This window comes from Jaculus jaculus, chromosome 5 (genome assembly GCF_020740685.1).
Source record: "Jaculus jaculus isolate mJacJac1 chromosome 5, mJacJac1.mat.Y.cur, whole genome shotgun sequence".
Lineage (NCBI taxonomy): Eukaryota > Metazoa > Chordata > Mammalia > Rodentia > Dipodidae > Jaculus > Jaculus jaculus.
In genome coordinates, this window is record NC_059106.1 from 162,592,271 (window position 1) to 162,620,050 (window position 27,780).

Sequence of the window (27,780 nt, forward strand, 5' to 3'; positions counted from 1 at the left end):
TACAAACAGAAACCGTACTTGTTCACAGTATTGCCCTAAGAATAGGAAATGAAGTGTAGACGAGCCCAGACCCTCAGCCTCTCACAGCTAACAGTGCTCCCTGAGGCTGCTGGGTGGACTTTCTCACAAGGTCATTCCATTCATTTCTAGCGAACTGGTACCTTTAGGAGCCAGGTCTGGTGAGTGGCATTCACACTCCTTGGCATGAAGCCTAGGTGCCCGTTGGGTATAGGCAGCATGGTGATTGTTACCGGGAGGTAACGGGATGTGGGGAGCAGACCCTGGGAACAAAGACTAGAACCCCCACCCTGAGCACACTCGCTGAGACACCATGGGAGGTCCTGGCGGGGGATGGCTCCCCGTGGCATCCAGAGCTCTCTGAGACAAAGAAGATCCTCTGCTTCTCTCGCCAGGTGCTGAGCCTCACTGGGGGTGGGGGTGGCCTTTCCCTGCTGGGCCTGCCAGGTGTGGAAAAGGGTGCTTCAGTCTCTGGACAGGCCCTCAAGATCAGGGAGGCTGTGGGGTTCTGGTCATGTTAAAAGAGAAGTCTGGTGGGGAAGGACTGAGTCCTCCTTTATTTATTTATTTAGTGAAGAGCAACAGAGAGAGGCAAATAGAGAGAAAGAGAGAGAATAGGTGCACTGGGCCTGTAGCCTCTGCAAATGAACTCCAGCCACTGAAAATGAACCCCAGATGCATGCGCCTCCTTGTGCATCTGGCTAACGTGGGTCTTGGGTAATCGAGCCTCGAACCGGGGTACTTAGGCTTCACAGGCAAGCACTTAACCACTAAGCCATCTCTCCAGCCCCAAGTCCTCCCTTTTACCTACTTTGTAACCAGCAGCTTTTGTAAACCTTACTTGGCCCCATGACATTGCAGGTTATTCAAGAATATAGTATTGGGTTGTGGGAGGGTGGAGGCAGGGGCTGGGGAAATAGTGCAGTGGTTAAAGTGGTTACCTTGCAAGCATGAGAACATAAGTTTTATCCCCACATGAAAATGCCAGATGTGGTGGCTTGCGCTTGGAATCCCAGCTCTGTGGAGGCAGAGACAGGAGGATTCCGGCGGCTCCTCAGCTAGCTAGTCTAGCATAATTGGTGAGATTCAGGCCAGTGAGAGGACCTGTCTCAGAAAAGAAAACAAAAACAAAAACAAAAACAAAAACAAAACAAAAGATGAATAGCATACCTGAGGACGATAACTGAAGTTGTCCTTTAGCTTCTACCAGCATGCACGTGCACACGCGCGTGCACACACACACACACACACACACACACACACACACGTGCACACATGTGTCCAAGCCCATAGACACTATGCGCACAAAGAATGAAGCAGTGCACCACACATATGCTGTCAAAACACGTTGTAGGATCACAGAATGAACAGCGGTGAGAATGAAACATCCACTGGGCCCCTTGCGTCCTTCCTTCATTTTATTCATTTAAAAAGTGTTCTATTTATTTATTTGCCAGCAGAGAGAGAGAGAGAGAGAGAGAGAAAACAGAAACAGACAGAATGAATGCACCAGGGCCTCCAGCCAGTGCAAACAAACTCCAGATGCATGTGCCACTGTGCGTCTGCTTTAACTGGGTCCTGGGGAATCAAACTTGGGTCGTTAGGTTTTGCAAGCAAGAACCTTAACTGCTGAGCCATCTCTCCAGCACTTTTGTTCCCAGCCTTTTCTCCTTAACTCTTTTCCCCCCTTGCTTTCCTTATTTCTTTCTTCCTAGCTTCTGAAGATGATCTAACCTTTTCCTTCCTTTCCCCTCTAGGGTGCTCAACAGCCGCCGCTACCCTGAAGTGAGTGCATGCATCGTTCTTACACATATTTGAATGCTCCTTCCAGAACCTACTGTGGATGCAGTTTTATGTTTTTAACATCGGCTTCATTGGCATCTGATTTGCTCTGGGCGCTGAGCCCTCTGCTTTCTGGACATGGCCAGATTAATGCATGCGGATCCAGTTCACCACGAGGAGGGTCTGAGGCTTCTCCTGCAAGGACAGACACACTTTCCCTCGCATACGTTGAGAAGTTCAGTGAGTCCACAGCCTTGAAACCGCCACGGGAGATACCTGATCTTGCCTAGGGCAGCCCAGCGATTCAAAGTTCCCCTGGTCACTCTAAGGTTCAGCACGGGTTCGGGCTACCCAGCTCCTTGCTACTCCAGCTGCAAACCAGCCCCCAAGTAACCCTAGCTGTGAGCTTATGCAAGTGGTGGAATGGCGCCTGGGGAAATGGCTCAGTGAGCAGGGCTTGCAGTGTAAGTATGACGACCTGGGTGCAGATTCCCAGCACCCACATAAAAGCTGGTTATCATGACCTGTGCTTATAGCCTTCGTGCTGGGGGCTGGCGACAGGCAGGAGGACGCCTGGACCTTGCTTGCTGCCTGCCTAGTCTAGCCACACGGGTGAGCCTCAAGTGTGCTGAGGGATCCTGTCTCAAAATAAGGTAGACACTTTACGTTAGCCTCTGGAACATTCCCAGTGCTGGGATTCCAAGTTCCAACATGCCCGTACAAAAACATGTGAATACTCATAACACATGCGCACACAGATACACAGGCAGAGAGAGAGAGAGAGACAGAGAGAGAGAGAGAGAGAGAGAGAGAGAGAGAGATGCAGGCACAAGAAGAAAGGGAGGGAGGGAAGAAGGCAGGAAAGGAAGGAAGGAGGGAGGGAAGGAGGCTACCTCCTAGGTGCCACATAAGGCTACTTTGTCACGGCATATACTTCCACAAGATCCGCACAGTGAACTGGGGAAACTCTGCCGGGGGAGTGCCTGGATCTGGAACTGCCGGGCCACAGGACACACGCGTTTTGACTTTTTAACCTGATGAGTGAGGGTGGGGTCACATCCCACAGGGCACCACTCTCAGTCCGAATCAACAACCCATGTCTGAACACCAGTTGCCTTTGGTGCGGAGAATCCCCCACGGCCACACACACAGCAGCGCGACAGACAGAAAGGCGGATCTCTGCCCTGCTGCAAGTCCTGGGGGACGTGCCACTCATCTGCGGCAGGGGAGCATGTATGCGGCGCACCGGGCGCTGTCCAGCGAGTTGGAGCTCAGAGGACTCAGCCTTCTGGTCAGGATGTAGCTCTGGTGACAACGTGTTCGGTGCCCCACACTTATTCGGAGAAGGCTGGCTTTTGGTCCTTTACGGCGTGTGGGGGTTCCCCCTTAGACAAAACCAGAGGCTAGCAAGGTCTAAGACGCCTTTAATTCAATTTCTCTGTCCCTTTGTTTCTGTGTGCAGAATAGTTCCAACACACTCAGACAGAACTCCTGCCTCCACCCCCAGCACCCCCCTGTAAGCCCCACCATTAGACACTACCCAAACCCATCACTGTTATTACATTTTGCTTGTAAAGTGGAAAGTTTACTTTTTTTGGTATAACTGCTCCCTAGAAATTAGTTTGCTCTGGGAACAGACTTTCTTTTAAGGATGAACCTGATACTCTCAAAACTGTGGATAACGTCTTGCTTGGAAGTCACTGGCTCCATGTTTTAAATGGTGAAGGGAGGCTGTATCTTCCTTCTGTCTGTCTTTCTGTATGTCCTTCCACTACCTTCCCTCATGAAACCGAGGGCCATCGTGGCTCAGTCCTTTAATGGGATCATGTGCAGGACTGCAGAGATCAAATCCTCAACCGATGTCACCCTGAGCTCTGAACTTGTCACCTCTGCTTGGTGAAATTCCATTCTCATGGGTTCAAAGCCGCTCCAGCTTTTCTGATGAGCAACACGGCCATGCATGTTTAATGTCTGTGAAGATGTGGAGTCAGGTGAGTGTGGTGTGTGTCCTCTGTGGTCTCAGGTGCTCAAGAGGCCGGTGGGAGGGGTGGGTGCAGAGATTGCTTGAACCCAAGTTCCAGGCCACTCTGGGCAACATAGGAATATTCTATCTCAAAGCAAGTTATACAATCCTAGTACAAATTTCCCACTTCTGAGCTGGAGAGATGGCTTAGTGATTAAGGCACTTGCCTGTGAAGCCTAAGGACCTAGGTTCAATTCCCCAGTACCCTCATAAGACAGAAAACAAGGTGGCACATGTGTCTGGAGTTTGTCTGCAGTAACTAGAGGCTCTGGCATGCCCTTCTCCATTGGCCTCCCCCTCTCTCTCAAAATAAGTAAATAAATAAAATAACATGTATGCATATGAAATTCCCCCTCTCTCCCTCTGACTGCAGTAAATAAATAAAAAAATTTTTTTTTAAATTCCCACTTCTAAAAATGTGTCCTAAGGAAATAACAAAGGATGTACGTGGTGACTTTTCTTCAAGGATGTTAACTAGAGTGTTTATAATAGGAGAATGCTGGAAATACCCTAAATCCCCAGAAAAGAGAGGACCAGTTAAGTTGTGGAACATTTAACAATGTTCTTGGCATTCCTAGAGCTAAAGGGTGCTTTAGTAAATTGTAAGTACTGACTCAAAAACAATGTTCAAAGTAGATTAGTAGTAAAGTGTTAAACATTATTGTGATATGATGGGGATTTTTTGCAAGGTATATCTGCATAGAAGAAGTTTAAGGGGTTGTTCAGCAAAATTTCAACTCTTATCTCAGGATGATAAAGAGTTTTTTAAATTGAATTTTATTTATTTGAGAGAAAGATAGAAGAGGGAGACAGAGAGAGAGAGAGAGAGAGAGAGAGAGAGAGAGAGAGAGAGAGGGTATGCAAGGGCCTCTAGCCACCGTAAATGAACTCTAGACGCATGTGCCACCTTGTGCATTTGGCTTACGTGGGTCCTGGGGAATTGAACCTGGGTCCTGTGGCTTCACAGGCAAATGCCTTAACCCCTAAGCCATCTCTCCAGTCCATAGGAAGTTTTAAATTTTCTTTTTCACTAAACTATATTTTCTCCTATAATAAACACATAGGTCAAAACTATTTGAAATGGCTTACCAATTTAAAAAAAATCAAACAAGAACTTACATAGGACTAAATTTGGCCCTTAAGTATCCTCAGAGAACTGTTTCCAGGATTTCATTTAGATTCCAAAGATGCTCAAGTTTCCTAGTGTCTGCAGATAAAACACATGTATCCTTCCACAGACTTAAATTGTCTTTAAATAACTTAAAATGCCCAATTGAGTGTGGCTGCTAAGTAAACATTCATTTTAATATATAGCTTAAGACAGTCCTTGCCCACTCAATATGGCCATAATTATTTGGTTCTGGTGTGTGTGTGTACTTATGTGAGTGGGCACGTTTGTGGAGGTCAGAGGGCAATGCCCTGGCTTGGGTACTGGCCTTTCACCTTGTTTTCAGGCTGAGTTTCTCAGTCTAGTTCTCACTGTAGTTCGCTGGTGCATCCGCTTGGCTAGTTGACTTGTGTGATTCTGGGAAACTCTGTTCCCATTTCCCATGTACCCACCCCCCCGCCCCCTCAGCATGCTGGGATTACAGGCTCTGGAGATCTGAGGAACCAAGCTCGCCTACTCAGGCTTAAGTGGCAAGCACTTTGTCCACTGAGCCTTCTCTCCAACCCACAGACAGTAACTTTATAAAATACATGTTCAACTTGAATCTATGGATTCACTAAACCCATAGATAAGAAACTTGTGGGCATACAGGGGACTGACTCCACATGGAAAATCTTCTATAAAATTTCTCTCAAGGATATGAAAAGTTTCAGCTTCTTTTATGTTTTACTAATAGAAACTGCTTTATTTGAAAAAAAAAACAAAACAAAAACAAAATAAAGTCACATAAACATAGATCATCCCAGTACCTTTTTGAGGTTTGATCACTACATCCCTTAAGTTCATAAGCAGAGAGTTGAGAACTAAAAAGGGACATCAGTAGAAGAAGTGACAGGGGGGGGACCTTGACTGCCCAGGCCAAGGGTGCCTCTGTCCTTAACACTGTGGTGTGACAACAGAGGAGTGTGCAAGGGACAAGCCTTTAGTTCGCTGGTCCCCTGTGTCTTCTGGGGTATCACTTCCAACCATCCCCAGCCCCATGACCTTTGTCACACATAATGGCCACCGGCCCCCTCCTGTACCCTTCGTCCCCCATGCCTGTGACTGCGTGCCACTCACTGATTGGAGGTCAAGCCCCCTTGCCATGCCATGCCCACACTTGCACTCATCTGCTCCCTGGGCATCGGCTCCAGATGGTCTCACACTGGAATGACTGTTAGCTAAGTTCTGGGCAGGACAAGAAGACTGAACACCTAGCCTCAGAGACACAGCCCGCTCTCAACACCCAGCCCTGGGCCAGGCACTGGGCAGTCCACGTGCTACGTTCCCGCTTCCATCTTTTTTTTTTTTTTTTTTTTCTGTGAGGCAAGCCCCACAGGCTGGCATTTTTATGAGAGAGCAAGAGAGAGAGAGAGAATTGGCACGCCAGGGCCTTGAGCCACTGTAATCGATCTCCCACTGCATGCATCCCCTTGCAAGCATGTGCGACCTTGCACATGCATGACCTTGTGAATCTGGCTTACGTGGGATTTAGGGAATTGAACAGGGGTCCTTAGGCTTCACAGGCAAGCGCCTCAACCACTAAGCCATCTCTCCAGCCCCCCACTTCCATCTTTTGATCCATTCGTTGCTAAACTTCATAGAAATCCCTGGGTGTCTCTGCCCTCCTCCATGGCCTCACAGCAAATCTGTCTTGCTTTGTCCCACCACACCATCATAGAGGGGCTCGCAAGACAGTTCAGGCCTGATCGCCTTCCCTGGCCCCCAAACAAGCATGTGGAGGGGAAAGGCAATGGAAGGAGCCCTGAGCAGGGCATGTGCAGCGCCAGGAAGTGGCATGGCTCGGGACCTGCCACCTAATCTTCTAATACAGCTGCGCTCTTCCCTATTAAATGCTACCACGAACTCCAGGGCTCAGCAACTGACTGAGCTGAGGTAGGAACGGAGATGACTGATCTCAAGGATGCGTGACAAAGCACTGTCCCTTGTAATAGATCCACAGAGGGTCAGAGACGTGACCAGGGCCACAGAGACGGGCAAGAGTCCACCTGCTCTGGCCACAACCCACAACAGAGAACTCAGGGTGTGTTGTGCAGGTGGGAGATGGAGGTACAAAGAAGCAGCGTGTGTCCCAACCAGGAAAACCAAAAGAGCATCTTTGGGAGGGTTTGTGTTGAGCGTGGATGACAATAAGGGATTTGAGGGAGGAAGAGGAGCTGGGGGTTTCACAGAAGAGTATGAACCAAGCTTCATCCCCACAGGGGCAGGAAGCGCCTACATATTGAGGGGAGGGGAAGAGAGGGGAGGGCTGGGCACAGCTACAGTGTAGGGTCCATGGCAGGTGGGGCATCACCAAGGACGCGGATGAAGATGGAAATCGGGGACAGAGCCAGGAGGGTGAGGGCGGCAAGCATCTTGCTAGGAAGGCTGCACTTCATAACGGAGGAATCTCAGCGTCATCAGAACTTTCTGAGAGATCAAAAAATGTCTTAAAATCGCACCAAGTATGGGCAACTCGATGGCTTTGCTGGGCATCAGCTCAGGCATGTTGGGCAGTGCTGAGATCCCATTTACGGCACGTGAGCGTTAAACGCTCTGGAATTAGCTTCGTTTTTTTCCCTGTGGATAATGAACTGAAAAGCCAGTGAGATGGCCAGTGTGAGAGCACGTTGCCAGAGGTACCCGGGTGCCGTGAAAGAGGCCATCACTGCAGGGACGACCGCACTGCAGACTAGGGGAAATGAATAAAGGGGCTCAAGGGCCGCAGAAGGCGCTTCCTCTAACCAACCAGGCAAGGCTGACGTGGCCCTTCGCCGAGAGCCTTCTGGAGGACGGCGCGCTCACAATGCGAGGTTGAGCCTCCTCCTCCTCTCATGGGTTTCGGCATGTCTATCATTGTCATGCTATGGGCAATGAACAGTGAAGCGGTTCTCTCTAAAGCCTCTTATTTGTATTTTGCGCTACATGGTTAATATCCAGAAGGCTTAGAAGTTCTATTTCAGCCAATTGTAGCTTACAAATAAATAAAAGTATACCATTGTGCAGAATTCTGGAGTTGCATTTTTTAATGTCTGTGGGTATGGGGGCCTAGAAGAGAGGTGAAATACTTTGCCTACCCTCCACTATAAAAGGTTCTAACTCAGTCAGATTCCTAAGCTGCCAGGGGGAAGAAAAAGTCAAGTAGATACTGAAATCAGGTGTCCTGATGCCCTCACACTGGCAAACATCCTAGTTCAAAAGCCCCTCCAGGGAGAAGCAAAGGGAGGTTAAATAAGAGCGAACTTGGTGATAATGTAAGTCTTGAATGTCATTTTTATTAACATATATACATATCAATGTGAAATAGTGCTTTCTTTACTGAAAAGTCATTCTTGGTGATGAAAGAAAAAAAAATCAAACATACAATAAAATAAAACAACCCTCCGCCCCACCCTGCCATATCATAGGACTAATGAGGTCTTTGTTTATGAAACCAGGCCCCGGGCGAGGTGGCCAATCTGTATCCAAGACACTGTGAGCCTGTAAAAATAAGATTGAGCCACGGCCTCCGGATGGGGACATTGCTCTGTTGACAGAACAGGCCCAGTAGGGAGAGCCGGCTGCAACCTCAGCAGTGGCTCACTCTGCAGACTCACATCTGGCTCTGAGGAAAGGCTTCCTCGGGGCTGCGTTTGAATCTTCCAAGGCCCAGTGCACAGGCCTTGCTCTTGTCTCTGTCCCGAGATGCCTTCAATTTTATTACACTTCGGCTAAGGAGGGAGGTCGTATGCCATTGATGTTTTAAATTCAGGTTTGTTACCTCTCTGGGTGACACAGTTTGTAAGTGTCTGTAAGGCAGAATTATAAACATAACTACCGGACCAGAACTGGTAAACTATATAAAATTTTAATGGCATTGATCTATGAATTATGGAGAAAGGTAAATCAAACTTTCTAATAAAGATCAGCTTGTTTCTCTTCACTGTTCTTTATGTATTTTGAGGTGTGTTATTGGATATATATGTTTATCATTACACACTTTTCTATCACCTCCAACAAGGCTTTCTGCCTGAAAGCTTTCCCTTGAGCTTGTTTTCCCACCTTTCCTTTATGTCCCCTTTCCCAGTATCTAATTGAATTCATCTTTTTGCTTTTTTTATCCTTTTTTTCTCTTTTTCTGCTAAGTTGGCTATTTGCCATTCTAATTCTTTCTTGTTAATAAATACATAAAGTTATTTTTATAAAAGAAAAAGAGAGCCGGGCATGGTGGTGCACGCCTTTAATCCCAGCACTCGGGAGGTAGAGGTAGGCAAATCACTATGAGTTCAAGGTCACCCTGAGACTACATAGTGAATTCCAGGTCAGCCTAAGCTAGAGTGAAACCCTACCTTGAAAAAAAAGAAAGAAAGGAAGAAAGGAAGGAGGACTGGAGATATGGCTTTATGGTTAAGGTTCTTGCCTGCAAAGCCAAAGGATCCAGGTTCAATTCCGCAGGACCCAGGCAAGCCAGATGCACAAGGTGGCACATAATTTGGAGTTCATTTGCAGTGGCTGAAGTCACTGGCATGCCCATTCTCTATCTTTCTGTCTGCCTCTCTCTCTCTCAAGTAAAAATTAATAAAAATTTTTGGAAAAAAAAAACAAAAAAATGACCTGCAGGCTCTGTATGTGCACAGCTTACATGAAACCTGAGAGTTTTGCACTTGGATTCCATCCCCAAGGCTTTATTATATGGGTAAAATTTTTTCTTTAAAAAATGTCAAAATATCAAAGACCTAAAGCACTTGCTGGTCCTACTGAGGGCAACTCAACCTGCGCTACCCTTATCTTGATAATTAAAACACTGAGAATCTGCAAGACTAGGGAATGTCTTCGACTGCATAACTCATAACTTTAAAACATAATGGGCTACAGTTTTCATTGGTTTGGTGGTAGTTCGGAACACTTGACATAGCAGGAATCTAAACGGTCGTTTACAGAAACAGGGCGTTCTGGAGAAGTCTTTGGAAGTGCTCAGCGATGTGGGAAAATGGGGTTTTTTTTACCATGGCCTCTTTGCAGGCCGTAGTGTTGGCTGTGCAGCAACTTGGTTATGAGACTCCACCTGTCTGCATCTTGATTTTCTCATGTTTAAAGGTTCTCATGATCGCCGAAATCTGCTAAGGAATGCAGGGCTATCATTAGCCTTTATTGTCCTTGTCCACAGACCATGATGGGCTGGTCACTCTGTCAGGTGATCAAGAATGTACAAGATACCACTATCACCTCACATAGCTTACAACATGGGAGGTAAAGCAGGCTCATCAGTAGCTAATGCTAGTAACATTAAAACGGTCATGTGTCAGGCAGGCATCAGAGCTTGAGAGAAGGTGCATTTTATCACTTGTCATTTTTCTGTTGTGAAAGTACAGATCAAGAAATTCATATTCAGAGAGGGTCATGTGACAGCCACACAGTCCTCCTTCACTCTGAGAACTCCAAAGTTTGTCCTCACGTGAAGCCACGGCACACACACTAGCTGTCTGTCATGTCCTGGCTTAGCTGTCCTGTAACGTAACGCGCTCAACGCTCTTTCCCCATGTCATAAGAAACTGGCTGTTGAAATGCAATGTCACAACCATGACAGGAAGACAGTCAGGACTTTAGGCTCAGTGCTGCCCACACAGAAAGTCCAAGGGTCCTGCTTTCATGATTCTATGCTGAGATAAGCACCGCTTTTCATATAAAACTGCTTTTGAATCATTTCCTCAATTGCTCTTTTTATCTTAAGGCCAAGAAACACAAAGTCACAGTAGAAGCTTCCCTGTAGCATCTTGGCCACGCCTCATCAGAGTGACTTCACTCTTCTTCACATTAGTTCAGAACGCTTCTTGAATCCTTTGTGGAATTAAATGGTATAGCTCTATCTAAATAAGTATATAAAAAACCTTAGAAATGTATTGTAAAACAAATGAAGTGTGATAAAAAAAAAAACAATAATAATTGGTAAGAGGGCTGGAAACAGCTAAGGCACTTGCCTGCAAAGCCTAAGGACCCAGGTTGGATTCCCCAGGACCCACATAAGCCAGATGCACAAGGTGGCGCATGCGTCTGCAGTTCATTTGCAGTGGGTGGGGGCCCTGGTATACCCATTCTCTGTCTCTCTCAGATAAATACATTTTTTTTAAATAATTGGTAAGATGTCATAGAAGAAGCAATTAACTTGTTGAGAGAACTAAGCATGGTTTTGTAGACAGGGTACGTTTTAAGATGTCTCAAAGAAGCAAAGACTGAAGAAGTGGTATTACAACGGCAGAATCAGAACAGACAAAAACATCGGGCTGTGAAAATGCAGGATCTGGGCATAGCAGTATGGCCAGAGACAGGGGGTGGGTGAAGAAAATGGTGGAGGCTGAGGAAAATGGCAGGTTAAGGAAGATGACAGAGACTGCAAAGGGCATAAATGAAGCCTCATGACCTGCTTTGCGTATATTGATTTCCTTTCTTCAGATGTTCTGGAATATTTGTCTGAGCTGTCCACTCGAGCTCTTACTCATATACTCTCTTGCCACCAGCTCTCTGCCTCAGCCAGGTGGGTGGGTCTGATCTACCCCTGCATTGCTCCAGAGTGCAGCTCAGGAATATACGAGTTCTCAATGAATACTACATGGGCTGAGCAGAAGCCACCCAGCATGAAAAAGGTGAGTAAGATACCCTCCCCAAACTGGAAGCCGCAAGTACGTACAAGTCAAGAAGAGGGGATTGTAAATCCCGTGAACTATTTTAACCATGGTGACTGGAACACAGGAAGGGCTCGCTTAATGAAGGGATGAGGCGTAAGTGTGGGGGAATGGGTGTGGTCGCCCTGTCTCTAAGATAGGATCAAAGGGCTTGTGCTCAGGGCTGATTGCTTTACAGATGAAATGTGAAGATAACAGAGATATTTGAAAAGCTCAGTCCAAGAGATTACCTATTTTAGGGACCATGCAGACAAAAAGAAAAATCTTTCGAAACTGCCCCATGCTGCTGAAACCAGAGACCGGCATTTTGCAAGAAAAGTGGATGAATTCTGTGACCGGGTCTTCCTCTTTATGGCCCACCGGGGGCATTGTGGGCGGTGAGTCGCAGCAATACCGCCCCCAAGCTTCCAGCATGCGCAAGGCCGCGGCCGGCAGATGCGGCCACAGCCCCCGATGGCAGACGTGAGCTATCATGAAACCTCCTAGTTCCGCTGTGCCCTGGGGCTCCGGTGTTTCTAGACCCCATCCTTTGTTCACAAGCTTGGCAAACTGGGATCTCCTGAAGAAGGCACAGCCCCAGATCACACCAGGTTCCTTTTGGATCTTGATGGAACACAGTGAAACCAACACAAAAGAATGCCAGTGTCTGGCCTGGTGCTGTTTATTCTCAGCAGAACACGGCAGAGTAGGGAGGGGACCGAGTTTTCCCCAGGCCAGTGACAGAACAAGTGTTCCAAGGTCCCCTGTCAGTACAGCTCTAGTAAATTACCTGGGCCTTTCACTTCATTTACAAGGTGGCTTTATGTTGAGTGATTGTGCCCGCCTGTAGGCTAATGCACGTGTTCTGAGCAGGTTTTAAAAAGGACAAGGCTAAGCCGGGCGTGGTGGCGCACGCCTTTAATCCCAGCACTCGAGAGGCAGAGGTAGGCAGATCACCGTGAGTTCGAGGCCACCCTGAGACTCCACAGTGAAATCCCAGGTCAGCCTGGGCTAGGGTGAAATCCTACCTCAAAACACCAAAAAAAAAAAAAAAAAAGGACAAGGCTAAGCTCACTAGATTCCGTACAGGGAACACATTTCCCACTTAGAGGGTTGCCAATTTACAACATGCTTGTTGGCATGCAATCCCTACGGCAAGTCGATATATTCACGCATGCTTACATGGATAGACAGCGCAATGCATGGCCAGCTCCCGCCTGTTCAATTGTCACTCTAGCCCACACTCCGTACTCATTTACTCTGACGTGGCTACCACTCTCCTTAGGCACATTTATGAGTTTCTTAAACATTCTGAAATGAGAGGCGGTGTAGATATGTCAAACGATGATACATTCATATACACGTGCTCATTAAGAATACTCCTGTAGAGTATTCTTAGCTCCCAAGTCACCAATGACAGTCTCAAAGCCAAAGCTGAGGAATCAGCTTTCAAATCTAAGCCCAACTGAACCCGGAGAGTGTCCCCGCGTCCTCTGGATTGTCCTCTCCGACTACAGGCAATTTCCCCCTGACTCTCTCTGCACTGTTTGGATGCCTCAGGCATGGACATTAGCCGGGGAGTGATGGTTATAGCACATGCTTCACAATAGTTACAATTCGATTTAGCATTGCTTTTTTTTTTTTTTTTCATTGACTATCTCTAGGACTGGCTTTCATAGGTTCCAGAGAGTGCACCTAAGCTGCAGGAGCTCGGGGAGCTGGTCAGCTCTGGAGACTGCTGTCTGTGTGCCTCAGCAAGGAGCCTGGATCTGAAAGAGCAGATGTCGAGGTGATATCCCCCCAGGGTCCTGCCACCACACGGCCATCCCGGATGACTTTCAACATTGTGCAACAAAACCAGCGTGTGTGCTTGTGTGTGTGTGTGTGTGCATGCACGCACGTGCATGTGTGTTTGCCCATGTGTGTGAACACACCTAACCTGGAGCTTGACCAATAACTGAAAAGTCTCATAACTTGCAAAATCAGCCACAAGTAGCTTGCTTACCAACATGGCTAACTGCATAACTGCCAGCGTGCGGCATGAAGCAACCCAGGAGGGGACAGCGGGAAGGACGCTTTTCGCAGGAGGAAGAGCCGGTCCTGCACCCATGCCCACCCAGCACACGCACGCCTACGGCCCCATTGTCTTCTGTGCAGCCAGCACCCGCCGCACCCAGGAAAGCGCCACCCTCCTGCTTAAGTGAATGGATTCTGCTGCCCCCTCTCTGATCTCTTCATGCAGAAAGTCTCAAGCCTGCCCCACTGAAACGGACCTTGATGACACGGAGTTCTCAAAGGAGTAAGATGGCACCTCCTACAGCTGTGATTCTACTAGGATGACCAAGAAGAGTCCTCTTGTCTGACCTAAAGAAAACTTTGCTTTCCTTCAGGTGAAGAAATGATGTCTTCCAGGAGGAAGATGGACTGAGGTGGACTTCTTTGGGTTTTTGCCCTTCCTCCCACTCTTGTGCCTGGCACGCCGTGCCCTTGCCCTTCTACCCGTGTTCTCAAGACCCGGTGTCCATACCACTCACCAAAAATGGGAAGTGTCCTCTGCTAAGTTACAATGGCAAGCAGGGTAGCCTCAACATATGGCTCAGTCACCATGACAAGAGAATCTGTCTGAGTGTATGTCACTTGCCTTTCAAAAAATATCTAGAAGAGATCCCTCCCTCTCCTAAGGCACACAAGGGACCTCACCATCGCTCTGTCCTGTGAAAGTCTTACCACGTGCTTCAAAGCCACACATCCCCAAAGGATGACTGCATCCTTGCCTGACTGCATCAAACTGGCTTCACATTTTGCTGCAAGTCCCCGAGTGGCATCTGAGAATCCAGCTGATGAATCCAGTTTCCATGCCCTTGCCATGGTCCCTCTACTCTGATATGCCCATGAGGAAGGTGGCAGAACCCAAAGAGATTACCTTATCAGGGCCAAGGGAAAGCATTACGCCACGGAGATGGGCTCCCTTGTGCGGCCCACCTTTGCAGACATGAGTTGAGATGGTACGTAGAGCAAGAAACACTGGGACTTTGGCAAGCTCTGCCCATGCCATCTTAGATTTCTGACCCAGTGCAGGGTGCCCAGCACCTAAGCATCCTTTATCTCACGTTTCCTTGGCTGATTTTCATGAAGCACCGGATACATGCTGGGCTCTGATTGCCCTTGGCCATGGAAACCGGGCTCACATTCTCGGGTCTCTGTGTCTGTATGGGACATGATTCCATGTAGGAATGAAGGAAATGAGACAGATGGGGGACTGAGAGCCACAGGGTGGAAACACAGGAGCAGTGGGATCAGGCCTCCTTCTGAAGGAAGGCTTGCGAAGCTTTGTGGAGAACAGGGATATGGAATGACTTAGAACCAAGGGCTTCGGGCTGAGATCACAGCGACTATATTCCAAGGCAGAGCCACAGGATGTGACCAGATGGCAGAAATGAGTGATGTCATGAGATTCTGACTTGGCCTTTTATCTTATATGCCTGTTTACCCTAACTTGGCTAGGCTCTCAGAAGAGCTGGCTAGCATCGCTGGCTCTCATCTTCCTCGGCAGGGGGAATGATTAGAACGCCTACTTCCCAAGACTGCGCGTGAAAGCAGCTCCCACCTGTCCACCAGGATCCCTAACATAGAGAAGACAGCCCCACGGCTGGGCAGTGACCAGTGCCCATCGCCAGAGGCTGAGCCTGAGGTTGTGTATGTCTCTGAGGAACTTTCGACTTTATCACTGGTGTTGTGAAATACATCAGTAATGGGCAGTAATAGAACATCACTCTTTTGGGGCTCGTAGCGTTACTTCTAGGTGCAGAGTGACCCTGGTTATTATAACTTGTTTTGCAAATTAGTGGGAAATGGAAATCTGGGCTTTTAAGCTTATAAGTGAGCAATATACAGCTTCCCCCTTTACATTTACCTGCACAAGAAAAATGTTTTAAGAACTGGTGATAAAAGATGGCTCAGTAGAAAAAGTGCTGATGCACAAGAACCTAAGTTTGGATCCCCAGCACCCATATGATATGCTAGGCAGGGTGGCACGTGCCTGTGATCACAGCACTGTGCAGGTGGAAACAGGAGCCCCCCCACCCCCAGGACTTACTGGCTAGCCAGCATAGCCAGATCAATGAGCTCCAGGTTCTGAGAGAGACGTAGCCTCAAAAAAAAAAAAAAAAAATCCAGGGCTGGAGAGGTAGCTTAGTGGTTAAGCGCTTGCCTGTGAAGCCTAAGGACCCTGGTTCGAGATTTGATTCCCCAGGACCCATGTTAGCCAGATGCACAAGGGGGTGCACGCGTCTGGAGTTCTTTTGCAGTGGCTGGAGGCCCTGACGCACCCAGTGCACCCATTCTCTCTCTCTCTCTCCCTCTTTCTCTGTCTGTCACTTTCAAATAAATAAATAAAAATAAACAAAAAAATTTTTTAATTCAGTCAGGTGTGGTGGCACATGCCTTTAATCCTAGCACTTAGGAGGCAGAGGTAGGAGGAGCACTGTGAGCTTGAGGCTACCCTGAGACTCCATAGAGAATTCCAGGTCAGTCTGGGCTACAATAAGACCTTACCTTGAAAAACCAATATGTGTGTGAGTGTGTGTGTGTATCCAATAAGGTAGAGAGTCAGTCAACTGAGGCAGATACTTGATGTTAACCTCTGGTATCCACACATACATGTGCACACACACACACACGTATTTTTTTAAGGATAAAAAACATGACATTTCATAAAAGACAGGGTTAACACCAAATAATCTAAGATAAAGGGCAAATATTTCATAGACAAGTTACTTCCACAGATATGCACTTAGGTGTGCACATCCATGTGCATGTGTGTGCATGTATGTACATGTTTGCCTGGACAATGTGTATCCACACATGTTTATATTTGTTTTGTTCTTCACATGTGTGTATATTTGTTTTTAATTGTCAAAAATAAGAGCTGGGAGTCATACATCATGCATGACTATGCACCTGTGTGAACGTGCACGCCTGCACGTATGTGTTTGCCTAGACACCGTCTCACTCTCCATATGTATATTTATTTTCAATTGTCAGAGGAAGAGCAGGGGCCATCTATGGCTCTGCCACATGTTCTTAACATGGTCACACTGGTGTGGTGTCTGTGCATGAGTCTGTCCTGGTTCTCAGCTCAGGGGAGATCCTTGCTTTAGACAGAGGGGTGGCCATTGCCACAGGCACGACAAGCTGGCAATACCCCGCCCCCATCCTTCCGGGAGCATGCGGCCATGGGAGCCTGAATGAAGCCCTGTAACCTCTGACCTGCTGGGACGATCACCCTGCGCTCATTCGTGGTCATGTTGGGGGGCGGCATGTGCTTCTCCTCCATGTAGCTGCCGTAGCTCATCCCCACGGTGTCGGGGCTGCCCACCATCTTCCCACTTTTGGCAACGCTGCATTCATCGGGTGAGTTCCTGGGGGAGAAGACAAATGGTCCCATTAGCACACCACCCGAACGAGGGGCTCCATGACCCTGTGATACAGAGCACGGCTGAGACCGAAGAAGACAGAACACAGGGAGGGACAATACGCCGGGCTACAGAGATGGCTTAGCGGTTAAGGTGTTTGCCTCTGAAGCCTAAGGACCCAGGTTCAATTCCCCAGAACCTACGTAAGCCTGGGCTCATGTGCCTGGAGTTCGTTTGCAGTGGCTGGAGGCCCTGGCATGCAGGGCTCCTTCCCAGTCAGGCAGGTAGTGCCGAGGGAAGGACCAGGCCTGCTGGTTCCTCCCTAGGGGTTGAGGGGATGATGAGCGTCGGACGACTCAGAAACCTCTCCTGGCCACCGGAGAAAAACCACACTGAGTTGGGAGTCTTTGCAATGCAGGAACAACTCGCTTTATTACTCTGAGCAGTTGCCTATATCATGTTGGGGACGAAGGTGGGGATTTTAGGATGCAGGAAGCGGTAAGGGCCAATAGTCATCTTTAGCTATTGAAATGGTAATTACAATTGCCACATGGAGGTAGCAGGCCAGAAGCCATTAGGTGTCTTGCTGAGTCATAGCTGCCCAGAGACAGGTTCCCAAACTTTAGCTAAGCTCAGGAAGTCCCACTAGGCCTCACACCTGGGCCTTTCAGGGCCCAACACTGGCGTACCATTCTCTCTCTCTCTCTCTCTCTCTCCCTCGTAAATAAATAAATCAAATTTTTTAAAAGACCAACGTGGGACTCGCGTGGTCTGAATATTGTGCTCTCCTCCCCTTCCCCCCTGCCCCGCAATTCACATGTGGACACTATAGGGTTCTTCTAAGAGTGTTCGGAGGTGGGGCCTTTGAGAGGTAGTTAAGTCATGAAGGTGGCATTTCATGAGGATGGAAGGGAGTGTGCCCTTATAAGAAGAGGAAGATGGGCTGGAGAGATGGCTTAGCGGTTAAGCGCTTGCCTGTGAAGCCTAAGGACCCCGGTTCAAGGCTCGGTTCCCCAGGTCCCACGTTAGCCAGATGCACAAGGGGGCGCACATGTCTGGAGTTCATTTGCAGAGGCTGGAAGCCCTGGCGCGCCCATTCTCTCTCTCTCCCTCTATCTGTCTTTCTCTCTCTGTCTGTCACTCTCAAATAAATAAATAAATAAATAAAAATTTAAAAAAAAAAAGAAGAGGAAGAGAACAGATTTCACCTTCTCTGTTTCCATCTCCTTCCCCTGCCCCTCTCCTCAACCCCTTCCCGTACAAGAATGTAGCCATCTACGGCCCAAGGAGACACCCCCCCCCCCAAGCAGACATGGACCGTGCTAGCATTTTTGACCTTAAACTTCCAACCTCCAAAACGGTGAGAAATAAACTCAGTTGTGTTGGTCTCAGCAGCCTGTGCCGGCTGAAGTGGTACAGTGCCCACACGTTTGGGAGAGTGGCTGGGCACACGCGTGGGAAGCCGAGCTGCCATCTGGCTTCAATTTCCTCAACCAGCTCCCTCTGAACATGTCACTTGCAGACTCCATCTGTGACAGCTGACTGAGGGCCCTGGCCAGGCCCAGAGCATTGACGCTTATTCTCAGCCAGTGACAGTCGGCATCTAGGAGCAGGGCAGGTGCCCGGGGGGCAGCACAGAGACCCACACTGCTCAGCAGGGTCTCTTGGCAATATGTCTCTTGAAAACTCTCAGGATGGCAGTCCTGGGCCGTCTTCCCATCCCTGAACCATCGCAGGATCTGCAGCTCTGAGCGCCCACCGTGGTATAAACTTAAGCACAGGTCGGGAGGCAGAGAGCAGGAATTGAGGCTCGGGAGGTGGCATGATGATGGAACCCAACCCTAGGGAGCAATGGGAGAGTGGGGGAGCAGGTCCACCTGTGTCCTGGCAAAGGGTCACAAAGGGTAGTGAGCAAGGAGTCACTGTAACTGGGATAAAGACAGACATAACTTCTGGAAAAAGAAGAAAGAAAAGCTGAGTGTGTGTGTGTGTGTGTGTGTGTGTGTGTGTGTGTGTGTGTGTGTGTGTGTGGTGCATGCTACGTGTTTATATGTGAGTCCAGGTGCACACGCCGCACAGTATATTTGAAGACCAGAGGAAATCTTTTGGGCCAGTCCTCATTTTGAGGCAGGGTCTCTCGTTTTTCTTGGCCTCATTCTTGCTGTCATTGTTGACTGCTGCCCTTGCTGGGAGCTTCCAGAAAACTCTCCTGTGTCTGCTTATCTGGCTGTCCAGGGTGCTGAGACAAGACAAGCCCATGGTGGCTTCTGGGTTTTCACACGGAATTTGGGGACTGAACTCAGGTACTCGGGTTTGAGCACCAGGTGCTTTAACTAAACACTGAGCCATCCCTCCAACTCCATGCAAAGGTTTTTTTTTTTTTTAAGTGATATTTGAAAGCTATATGCAAACCCAGCTCTCATAGGCAAACATCAAATGAGAAATCCAGCTAACCAGAAAACCAGAGAAATATGCAGATGCCTTCTCAGGTGGTTAGGCTACAGACGGGGAGCAAATGGGTCCTGATATTCTGGCTCAGGCTTTCATACTGAATTTCTGGAAACATCTCTAGAACTCTACCCAACATATGGTTCTTCTGTTTTGTTTCTGAAGGTCTGAGATCTTTCACTGTCTCTGGACTTTTGACTTCCATCTGAGTGCCAAAGATTACAGTCCTACCTCAATGAAGCCCTTGCTAGCTTCCCCCATACTTTATTAGTCCAGTGGATTTGCAGAGTCATAGAGCTACATGCCTGGCATGGACTTGACCTTTAAGTCTGAGAAGGTCAGAACCATCTAGGGCAAGAAGCACTCTCTGGACTGAAGTGAGATGGAGAAGGTCATTCCTCACCCACAGGCCACAGCAAGAGTGAGGACAGGAAGGGCCAGCTAATACCCTGGAAAAATTTTTTTTTCAGAATCTAGAGACTTTGAAAGGCAGACTCGTTCTCAGCTTCTCTTGCCATGTCTCCAACATTTACAGACAGGGCTCAGTGTTGGCTACAAGGAGGCTGGACGACCCTCTGTGGATGGATGTGACAGCCAAGGTTGCACAGATCTGAGGACACACGGCCCTGCCTGACGCATGTCGCAGCTGAACTAATATGAGGGGTATTTTAAAAATAATCCCGCCTGCGTTCCCATGGAGTAGGTCTTGGGTATTTCCTGTGCTGTCTGCACATGCCTTATTTCCTCTTGATGCTATTTTTCCTGGCTTCAAACATTTATCTCTATAAGACCTATCCTAATACTGAAACACAGAGTATCTTCACTTGAGACTGAGTTTCCTATTCCTTTGGAAAATTCCATCCTCTGAGTGGATTGTGGACCTTTTGGTGTTTTTTGTTGTGAAGAGAGAAGTCACTGGAGAAGTTAGAGATTTGGTTCTTTTAAAAAAGATTTTTAAAAATTTCTTTATGAGAGAGAGAGAAAGAGAGGAAGGGAAAGGGAGAGAGAGAAGGGGCGTGCCAAGGCCTCTAGCCACTGCAAGCGAACTCCGGATGCATGTGCCACCATGTGCATCTGGCTAACGTGGAACCTGCTGGGTCCTTAGGCTTCTCAGGCATGAGCCTTAACCACTAAGCTACCTCTCCAGCCCAGGGATTTGGTTCTTTAGGGAAAGGATTCTAGATGGAAGATGACACCCAGATATTGGGTATAATGTGAATAATAGCCGTGAAGCCTACACAGGATTATTCACTCATCCATCCAGGAAACTTGTATCAAATGCCTTCTGAATACCAGGTACCAGCCAACACTTTCCAGCAAGGCAGTTGATCATCTGAAATTTAAAGACCAAAGATATGCATTTATATCTAATTTTTTGTATGTGCATGTAGTTTATGTGGTGTGTGGGGGAGGAAGAGGATGTATGCATGCGTGTGCACAGATGTGCATGTTCAGTTTGCACATATGAAGAGTCCAGAAGAGAATTCAGATGCTCTGCTCCAGTGCTTGTCTACCCTATCTTCTTGAGACACCAGACCAAGAGCTCACCATTTTCAGTCACGCTGGCTGACTGGGGAGCCCCAGAGAGTCTCGGGTCTCTGCTCCCTCAGTGCTGATGAACCAGCATTCACGGCCACAGCCAGTTTCTTATGTGGGGTCTGAGGATGCAACTCAAGTCTCGTGCTTGCAGAGCGTGCTCCCTTGCCCATGGAGCCAGCACTGTGATCTCTCTCTGAGAACAAGAACTCAAGGCATGGGTCATGAGCATTTTCCCATGGCACTAACTTGGGTTCCTCTCCAAAGCTGGACATAATGAGCTATGAAAATGTACTTTGGGGCTGGAGAGACGGCTTAGCAGTTCGAAGCCTAAGGTTTGATTGCCTGGGACCTATGTATGCCAGATGCACATGGTGGTGCATGCATCTGGAGCTCCTTTGCAGTGGTTGGAGGCCCAGGCCCTCCCATTCATTCTCTCTCTTTCTCATAAACAAATAACTAAAAACAAATTTTTTTTTTAAATGCACCTTGGTTGGTGAGGGGGAGGGCTGGAGAGAGGCTTAGTGGCTAAAGCACTTGCCTGCAAAACCAAAGGACCTTGGTTCGATTCTCCAGGACCTATGTAAGCCAAATACACAAGGTGGTGCATGTGTCTGGAGTTTGTTTTCAGTGGCAGGAGGCCCTGACATGCCCATTCTCTCTCTCTTTCTCTCTCTGCCTGCATCTTTCTCCCTCTCTCAAATAAGTAACTAAAAACAAAATATTCTTAATTTTTTTTTCAAAATATGTACTTTGGGGGCTAGAGAAATGGCTTACCAGTTAAGGCACTTGCCTGCAAAACCCAAGGAGCCACATTCAATTCCTCCGAACTGATGGAAACTAGATGCACATGGTGGCATATGCATCTGGAGTTCGTTTGCAGTGGCTGGAGGCCCTGGTGCACCCATTCTTTCTCTATCTGCTTCTCACTCTTTCTTTTTCCATTAAATAAGTATTTTTTAAAAAAGAAAACAAAATGACACTTTGCCTGAACATTCCAAAACTATGTGCAAATATTTAAAATAAGAGTCAAAACCAGGCATGATGGATACTGAAGTAGGAAGATGATGCGTTCACAGCCACCCTGAGCTACCTAGTGAATTTGACAGCTCTGCAGGGAGACTTCTCGAAACAAATAAAGCATAGGAACAACCTTTAAGTCACTTTTTTTTCATTTTATAACTCTTAACCTTTATTCATGCCAATACACTTTTTCCATGACATCTTTCATCCTACAGAAAATAGCAAAATACCCTATTAGACCTTGTTTTCAATCCTTGTTTCATTAGGATAGATGGATGAAATAGTCCTTCTTGCCCCATTGATTGTAATTTTGTTTTCAGAGGAAGATGTAATGGGGGCTGGTTTTGTTCACTGTAATGTTCTTCAGTGACAAAGGAAGCTTTAACCTATGGAGGGTAAATGCTTATCCTACAAGGTCAGTGACATGCTGGGACCAAAGAAGCTGGTCAGCACACACGGATTAAACAAGCCTGAGCAGTTCTAGCCAAGTTTTCCTATTTCCTTGTGACTTTGCACAGCAAAGACTGGCATAGCCCTTTGTGGGCTCCGTGCCTCATGGCTGGTGTTACGGTCATCTCTGTGTCTGAAGTGGTCACAGAGCAGACTTGCCCTTGTGGCGAAAGCCTGTACTCTGAAGGCAAAAGAGATCTTCATTTGAAAGAAGCACCCAGAACATTCTGGGCCATGTAACCCTGGTTTAAAGTGTGCAGTGCAACACTCATTCTGCTAGTCCTGGGGACTGACCACTCCTCTACACAGCAGGTGTCCAGTGTGACCAGAACATGTATGCAATATGAAAATAAGAAATAGGGTCAGAGGTTGGAGAGATGGCTTAGCGATGAAAATGCTTGCTTGTGAAGCCTAAGGACCCAGGTTTGAATCCCCAGTACCCATGTAGTCCAGATACACAAGGTGGCACACGCGTCTGGAGTTCTTTTGCAGTGGCTAGAGGCCCTGGCGTGCTCTCTCTCTCTCTCTCTCTCTCTCTCTCTCTCTCTCTCTCTCTCACACACACACACACACACACACACATAAATAAACAAAATAAAGAAACAGGGTCAGAAGAAAAGAATTTCCTTCTGAGTCATCTATTCAGATACTACTTTATTTAAGAAAAAAAAATAAAGAAATCATATTAGGACCCAGAAAACAGAAAATTATTCCTATAGCTTTACCACAATAAATATATTTTAACGTATTTTCCCAGAAGTGGTAAGCAAAGACCTCCATGGTGGAAATCTGTCCCTTGATCACTATACATCCTAAGATGTATGCCTCACTGGTGAGGAGCTGCCCACCAGCAGCTCGCCTACACCAAGCCCCGCTTGGCTCTCCATTCAAATGTGCAAAGCCGTGCACGTACAATCGACACTTTCCAGCTGCACGTCGCAAAGCTCATGCTTTAAACCCACATTCTTAGTACTTATGCATGTGTCTTCCCATGGAAATCTAAGGCCATTAATCACAGGCCTGTCAGACGGACAATCATTTGGTGAATATGAAATGAATATCTTGTGTTTTGGGACATACATTTCCACGTTTCTAGGTGTGGGTTCGCTTTCTGACCTTTAAACTGCTGGACTGGACATCCGCATGTAATGTGTGGGAAGAATAAGAAGGGAGTGGAGAGGACTCTGCTCGGCTCAGGAGGACGAATTCTGAGATGGAGTTGCATCATGATTTCTTTTTTAAAACATATTTACTTTTTTATTTATTTGAGAGAGAGGAAATGGGCAAGCCAGGTCGTCCAGCCACTGCAAACGAACTCCAGACACATGAGCCCCTGTGCACCTTACGTGGATCCTGGAGAAACAAACCGGGATCCTTTGGCTTTGCAGGCAAACACCTTAACTGCTAAGCCATCCCTCCAGCCCACATCATGATCTCTTATCCAGCTCCCTCACAACACCTCTTAAGTCACACATTGGGAGGAGTTTAGCTCCTAGAGCAACCCCACTGTTCTGTGGCATTTGGACACTACTGTGCTCGTTCTAGATAATACAGGAGCCATGTGGACCTTCAGGAAGAAGATGATGAAGTCTGGAGGTTCACTGGATAACCAGGAGTGTGTGTGCCACTAAACTGTCTTGTCACACCTCCAGCACAAACTCTTCCCTAGCAGTTAGAGTTGCGTTCTGATGACTAGAGATTGAAGTGGGAAGGGCAGGCCTGTTGTCAAGCCCGCTGGATCCTCTCACGGCTACAGTACCCGAGAGCTAGCAGAAGTCTGCCCCAGCCCTGCTGGACTAGGAAAAAGAGGTATTTAACTTACGGCAGGGACTCCCAATTTTCCTCTGTAACTCCAGGATTATAATTATGGGTGGTGCGTGTGAGGTAGTTTTAATAATTTTTGTTTATTTTTATTTATTTATTTATTTGAAAGTGACAAAGAGAGAACGAGGGAAAGAGGGAGAGAGAGAGAGAGAATGGGCACACCAGGGCCTCCAGCCACTGCAAAGGAACTCCAGATGTATGTGCCCCCTTCTGCATCTAGTTAATGTGGGTCCTGGAGCATCAAGCCTCGAACAGGGATCCTTAGGTTTCACAGGCAAGCGCTTGACCACTAAGCCATCCCTCCAGCCCTTTTTTATTTTATTTTTTTTTAATTTTATTTATTTATTTATTTGAGAGTGACAGACACAGACAGAAAGACAGATAGAGAGAGAGAGAGAGAATGGGCACGCCAGGGCTTCCAGCCTCTGCAAACGAACTCCAGATGCGTGCGCCCCCTTGTGCATCTGGCTAACGTGAGACCTGGGGAACCGAGCCTCGAACCAGGGTCCTTAGGCTTCACAGGCAAGGGCTTAACCGCTAAGCCATCTCTCCAGCCCTCCAGCCCTTTTTTAAATGGGCACATCAAGGCCTCTTGCCACTACAAACAAACGCCAGACACATAAGCTACTTTGTGCACCTGGATTTATGTGGGTACTGAGGAGTTGAACCCAGGTCAGCAGGCTGTGCAAGCAAGCACTTTTAACTGCTGATCCATCTCCCCAGTCCCAAGTACATGTGGCTTTGATGTCTGGGCCAGTTAGCTACCTTGCTTCACATTTGAATGTCATAAGCTTTTCCCTCAGGCTTCATGGATGAGCTCTGCAAAGACAGTGGGTCACACAGGCGATGGATGGAGATATATAAAAATATATATATATATATGAATGAAAGGAAGTCAGACTACAGAGCTCCAGGCCAGGAGGGCAGAGTGGCAGTGACTCTGACTCAGACCCATGAAGAACCGAGGAGCAGGACAGAAAAAGGACCACTGAGAAAGTTGTCCAGACAGCCCAAGATGAAAACCTCATTTAGTTTCCATATATAGTATCTGTTTTTAAAAAGAGGTAATGTGCCTGGAAAAACATACTGAAAAATATAAAATGAGGTACTGGCCTCTGAGAAACAAAATAAACTTGGCATGTGACATTCGTTTTCTCACACTGGAGTCTGCTTATGGCAGGGCAGATTCTGTCATGGAAAGAGCCTGTGGCGAGATGGCCAAGCCCCGGCCATTAGCTTGACAAGCATGGACCTCAGCTCTCGCCGTGTCTCCACCACCCGTGAGGGTGTGAAAGGTCCTCATTTAGTCAGGCATGCCACTACGTACGGCCCCGAGCTCTCCAGCCTTGTAAAGTCTGGGATTCACTGCTCCTTCAGAAGTTCACAGAGTCCAAGGTAGGCCAGGAGGGAACCTGGAAAACCAGTTCATCTTGGTGTCAAGTGGGCAGAGCCAACCTGCCAATTCCATCAAAAGTCTCACTGCCCTTTAAGGCCCATCCTTCTTCAAGTCGCTCTGATTTCTTCACTCACCAGGAGACAACTCCCTGTTGCTTTGTTCATTGTGGTACAAGTGCTGAAACGTCCCCGAGCCACATTACCACCAAGGCCTGTCTCCTGCGACCAGTGTTCTCCTCCCCAGGGACAAATCCAGGCTGATCAGGTCCTTTCCGCTTTCCTCCGAGCTGGTGACTTCAGGTCCCCAGTGCTCATCACACCGGGCCCAGGGCTCCTGTGATCGTTCCTTCTAACCTCTGTACGCCAGACACTGGCCCAGGTGCTGAGCAGACATCAATGTCCCTGTTCTCATGAGGGGAGGGACAACATGCTCAAGCGGCCCAGGCCTCTCATTGGAACTGGACATCCCCCGCCCTCCGAGACCACGGCTGCGCCGTCCTTTCCACTCTGCGGCTCTGTCTGCCTCTCCTGCTTTCAGTGCTGGCGTCTTTGCCATTAAGCCCTTGATGTGCCCATCTGCCACGCTCGCCTGTGGGGTCCCCGGCTCTAAGAGTGTACCTGCTTAGTGTCATTGAAACTGAACTTCGGGCTCCTTCCCTCTGCAGCCATGCTACAATAGGAAGCCCCTCGTCTTGGAATTAGGAAACCCAGGCTGGAGAGATGACTTAGCAGTTAAGGTGCCCATCTGCAAAGGCTAAAGAAGCAGTGTTTGATTTCCCCAGTACCTATGGAAAGCCAGAGGCACAAAAATGGTGCACGCATCTTGAGTTTGTTTGCATCAGCTAGAGGCCCTGGCACACCCATTCTGTCTCTCTCTCTCTCTCTCTGCTTGCAAATAAATAAATAAAAATATCTTTTTGAAAAGAATTAGGAAGTCGAGCGTGGAGGTGCATGCCTTTAATCCCAGCACTCAGGAGGACTCGGGAGGCAGAGGTAGGAGGATCGCCATGAGTTCGAGGCCATCCTGAGAATACAGAGTGAATTCCAGGTCAGCCTGAACAAGAGTGAGACCCTACCTTGAAAGAAACCAAATAAATAAATAAATAAATAAATAAATAAAAAGAATTAGGAAACCTGTGATGACCTTGTTTGATCTTGAATGAGTCATCTCTTAAAGTTTCGAGATGATATGTGTGAATTGTGTGAATTTGTTTCTGTGCCGTGTGCATTTCTGTGAGTGTGTGTGCGTGCGCGTGTGCCGGCACCTGGTCCTTCACTGCATCTCAGAAGACTTCTGTAGGGTAGCAAGCTGTGTTCACTGCATTCCGGTCTTCCATGTCAGTGTCTCTGAATGCCGCCTGCATCCCACTGGGTGATCTCAAAGTCAGAAGGAGAACGTGATGTTGAAATTGTGCGAAGTGTAGAAAGCCTGCCTTTCCGCAACTCTGCCTTAAGGGGCAAGGGTCACTTCCACAAGAGGACCCCCCGACACACACACCCTGGGAGGCTGGCTCCAAGCCTGGGTCCCACCTGAGTGCCAATCAGCCCTGTCTCAGGTGGCTTTCTTTGCCAAGCTTCTAAAAGCCCATGCTCAGTGTTAATCGAGCAGACCACCTCCTAATCAAGTTTCATGGCGTGGATGGAAGTGAGTCCCGCAGAAGGTATTTTAGGACCCCAGACAAGGAGGGGATTGTCTGACAAGCTCCAGGGTAATTTGTGGGTCTGTTTTATTTCTGAATCAGAGGCAATGGAAAAGCTGCCGGAGCGGCGGGTGGGGCCTGGCGTGATTCATGGAGAACTCCAGCTCAAACCGAAACCATAGACGTTTGTCTTCACAGCTGTGTGTTATTTTTACCCTTGCTAAATACTCTCTTACACCTGGAATTTCAGCCTCTTCCCAACACCCCTGTTCCTTCCCTCTTCTCCGAGGCAGCTGAAGACAAAATTAATTAAAAAACGAACTCGCCAACAGTTAGGTCTTTGTTCCCAAAAGGGACTTGAAATTTCCTTGGGAGAGCTATGAGATATGTGCCTCTATTTACAGCTGAAAACGGCTATCAACAAGACCATGTTGGATTTACG

The 27,780-nt window shown here is 47.8% G+C and overlaps 1 protein-coding gene across 3 annotated transcripts in view; it reads right to left on the minus strand.

The window, feature by feature from the left end:
• Positions 1-27,780, minus strand: part of Erg (ETS transcription factor ERG) — a 257,702-nt gene that overhangs the window by 21,340 nt on the left and 208,582 nt on the right. For all 3 annotated transcript variants that reach the window (XM_045150261.1, XM_004654483.2, XM_045150262.1), the window contains one exon: positions 16,877-17,028. In XM_045150261.1, coding sequence (XP_045006196.1) covers positions 16,877-17,028 — 152 coding nt within the window. The remainder of the gene's footprint in view (positions 1-16,876; positions 17,029-27,780) is intronic.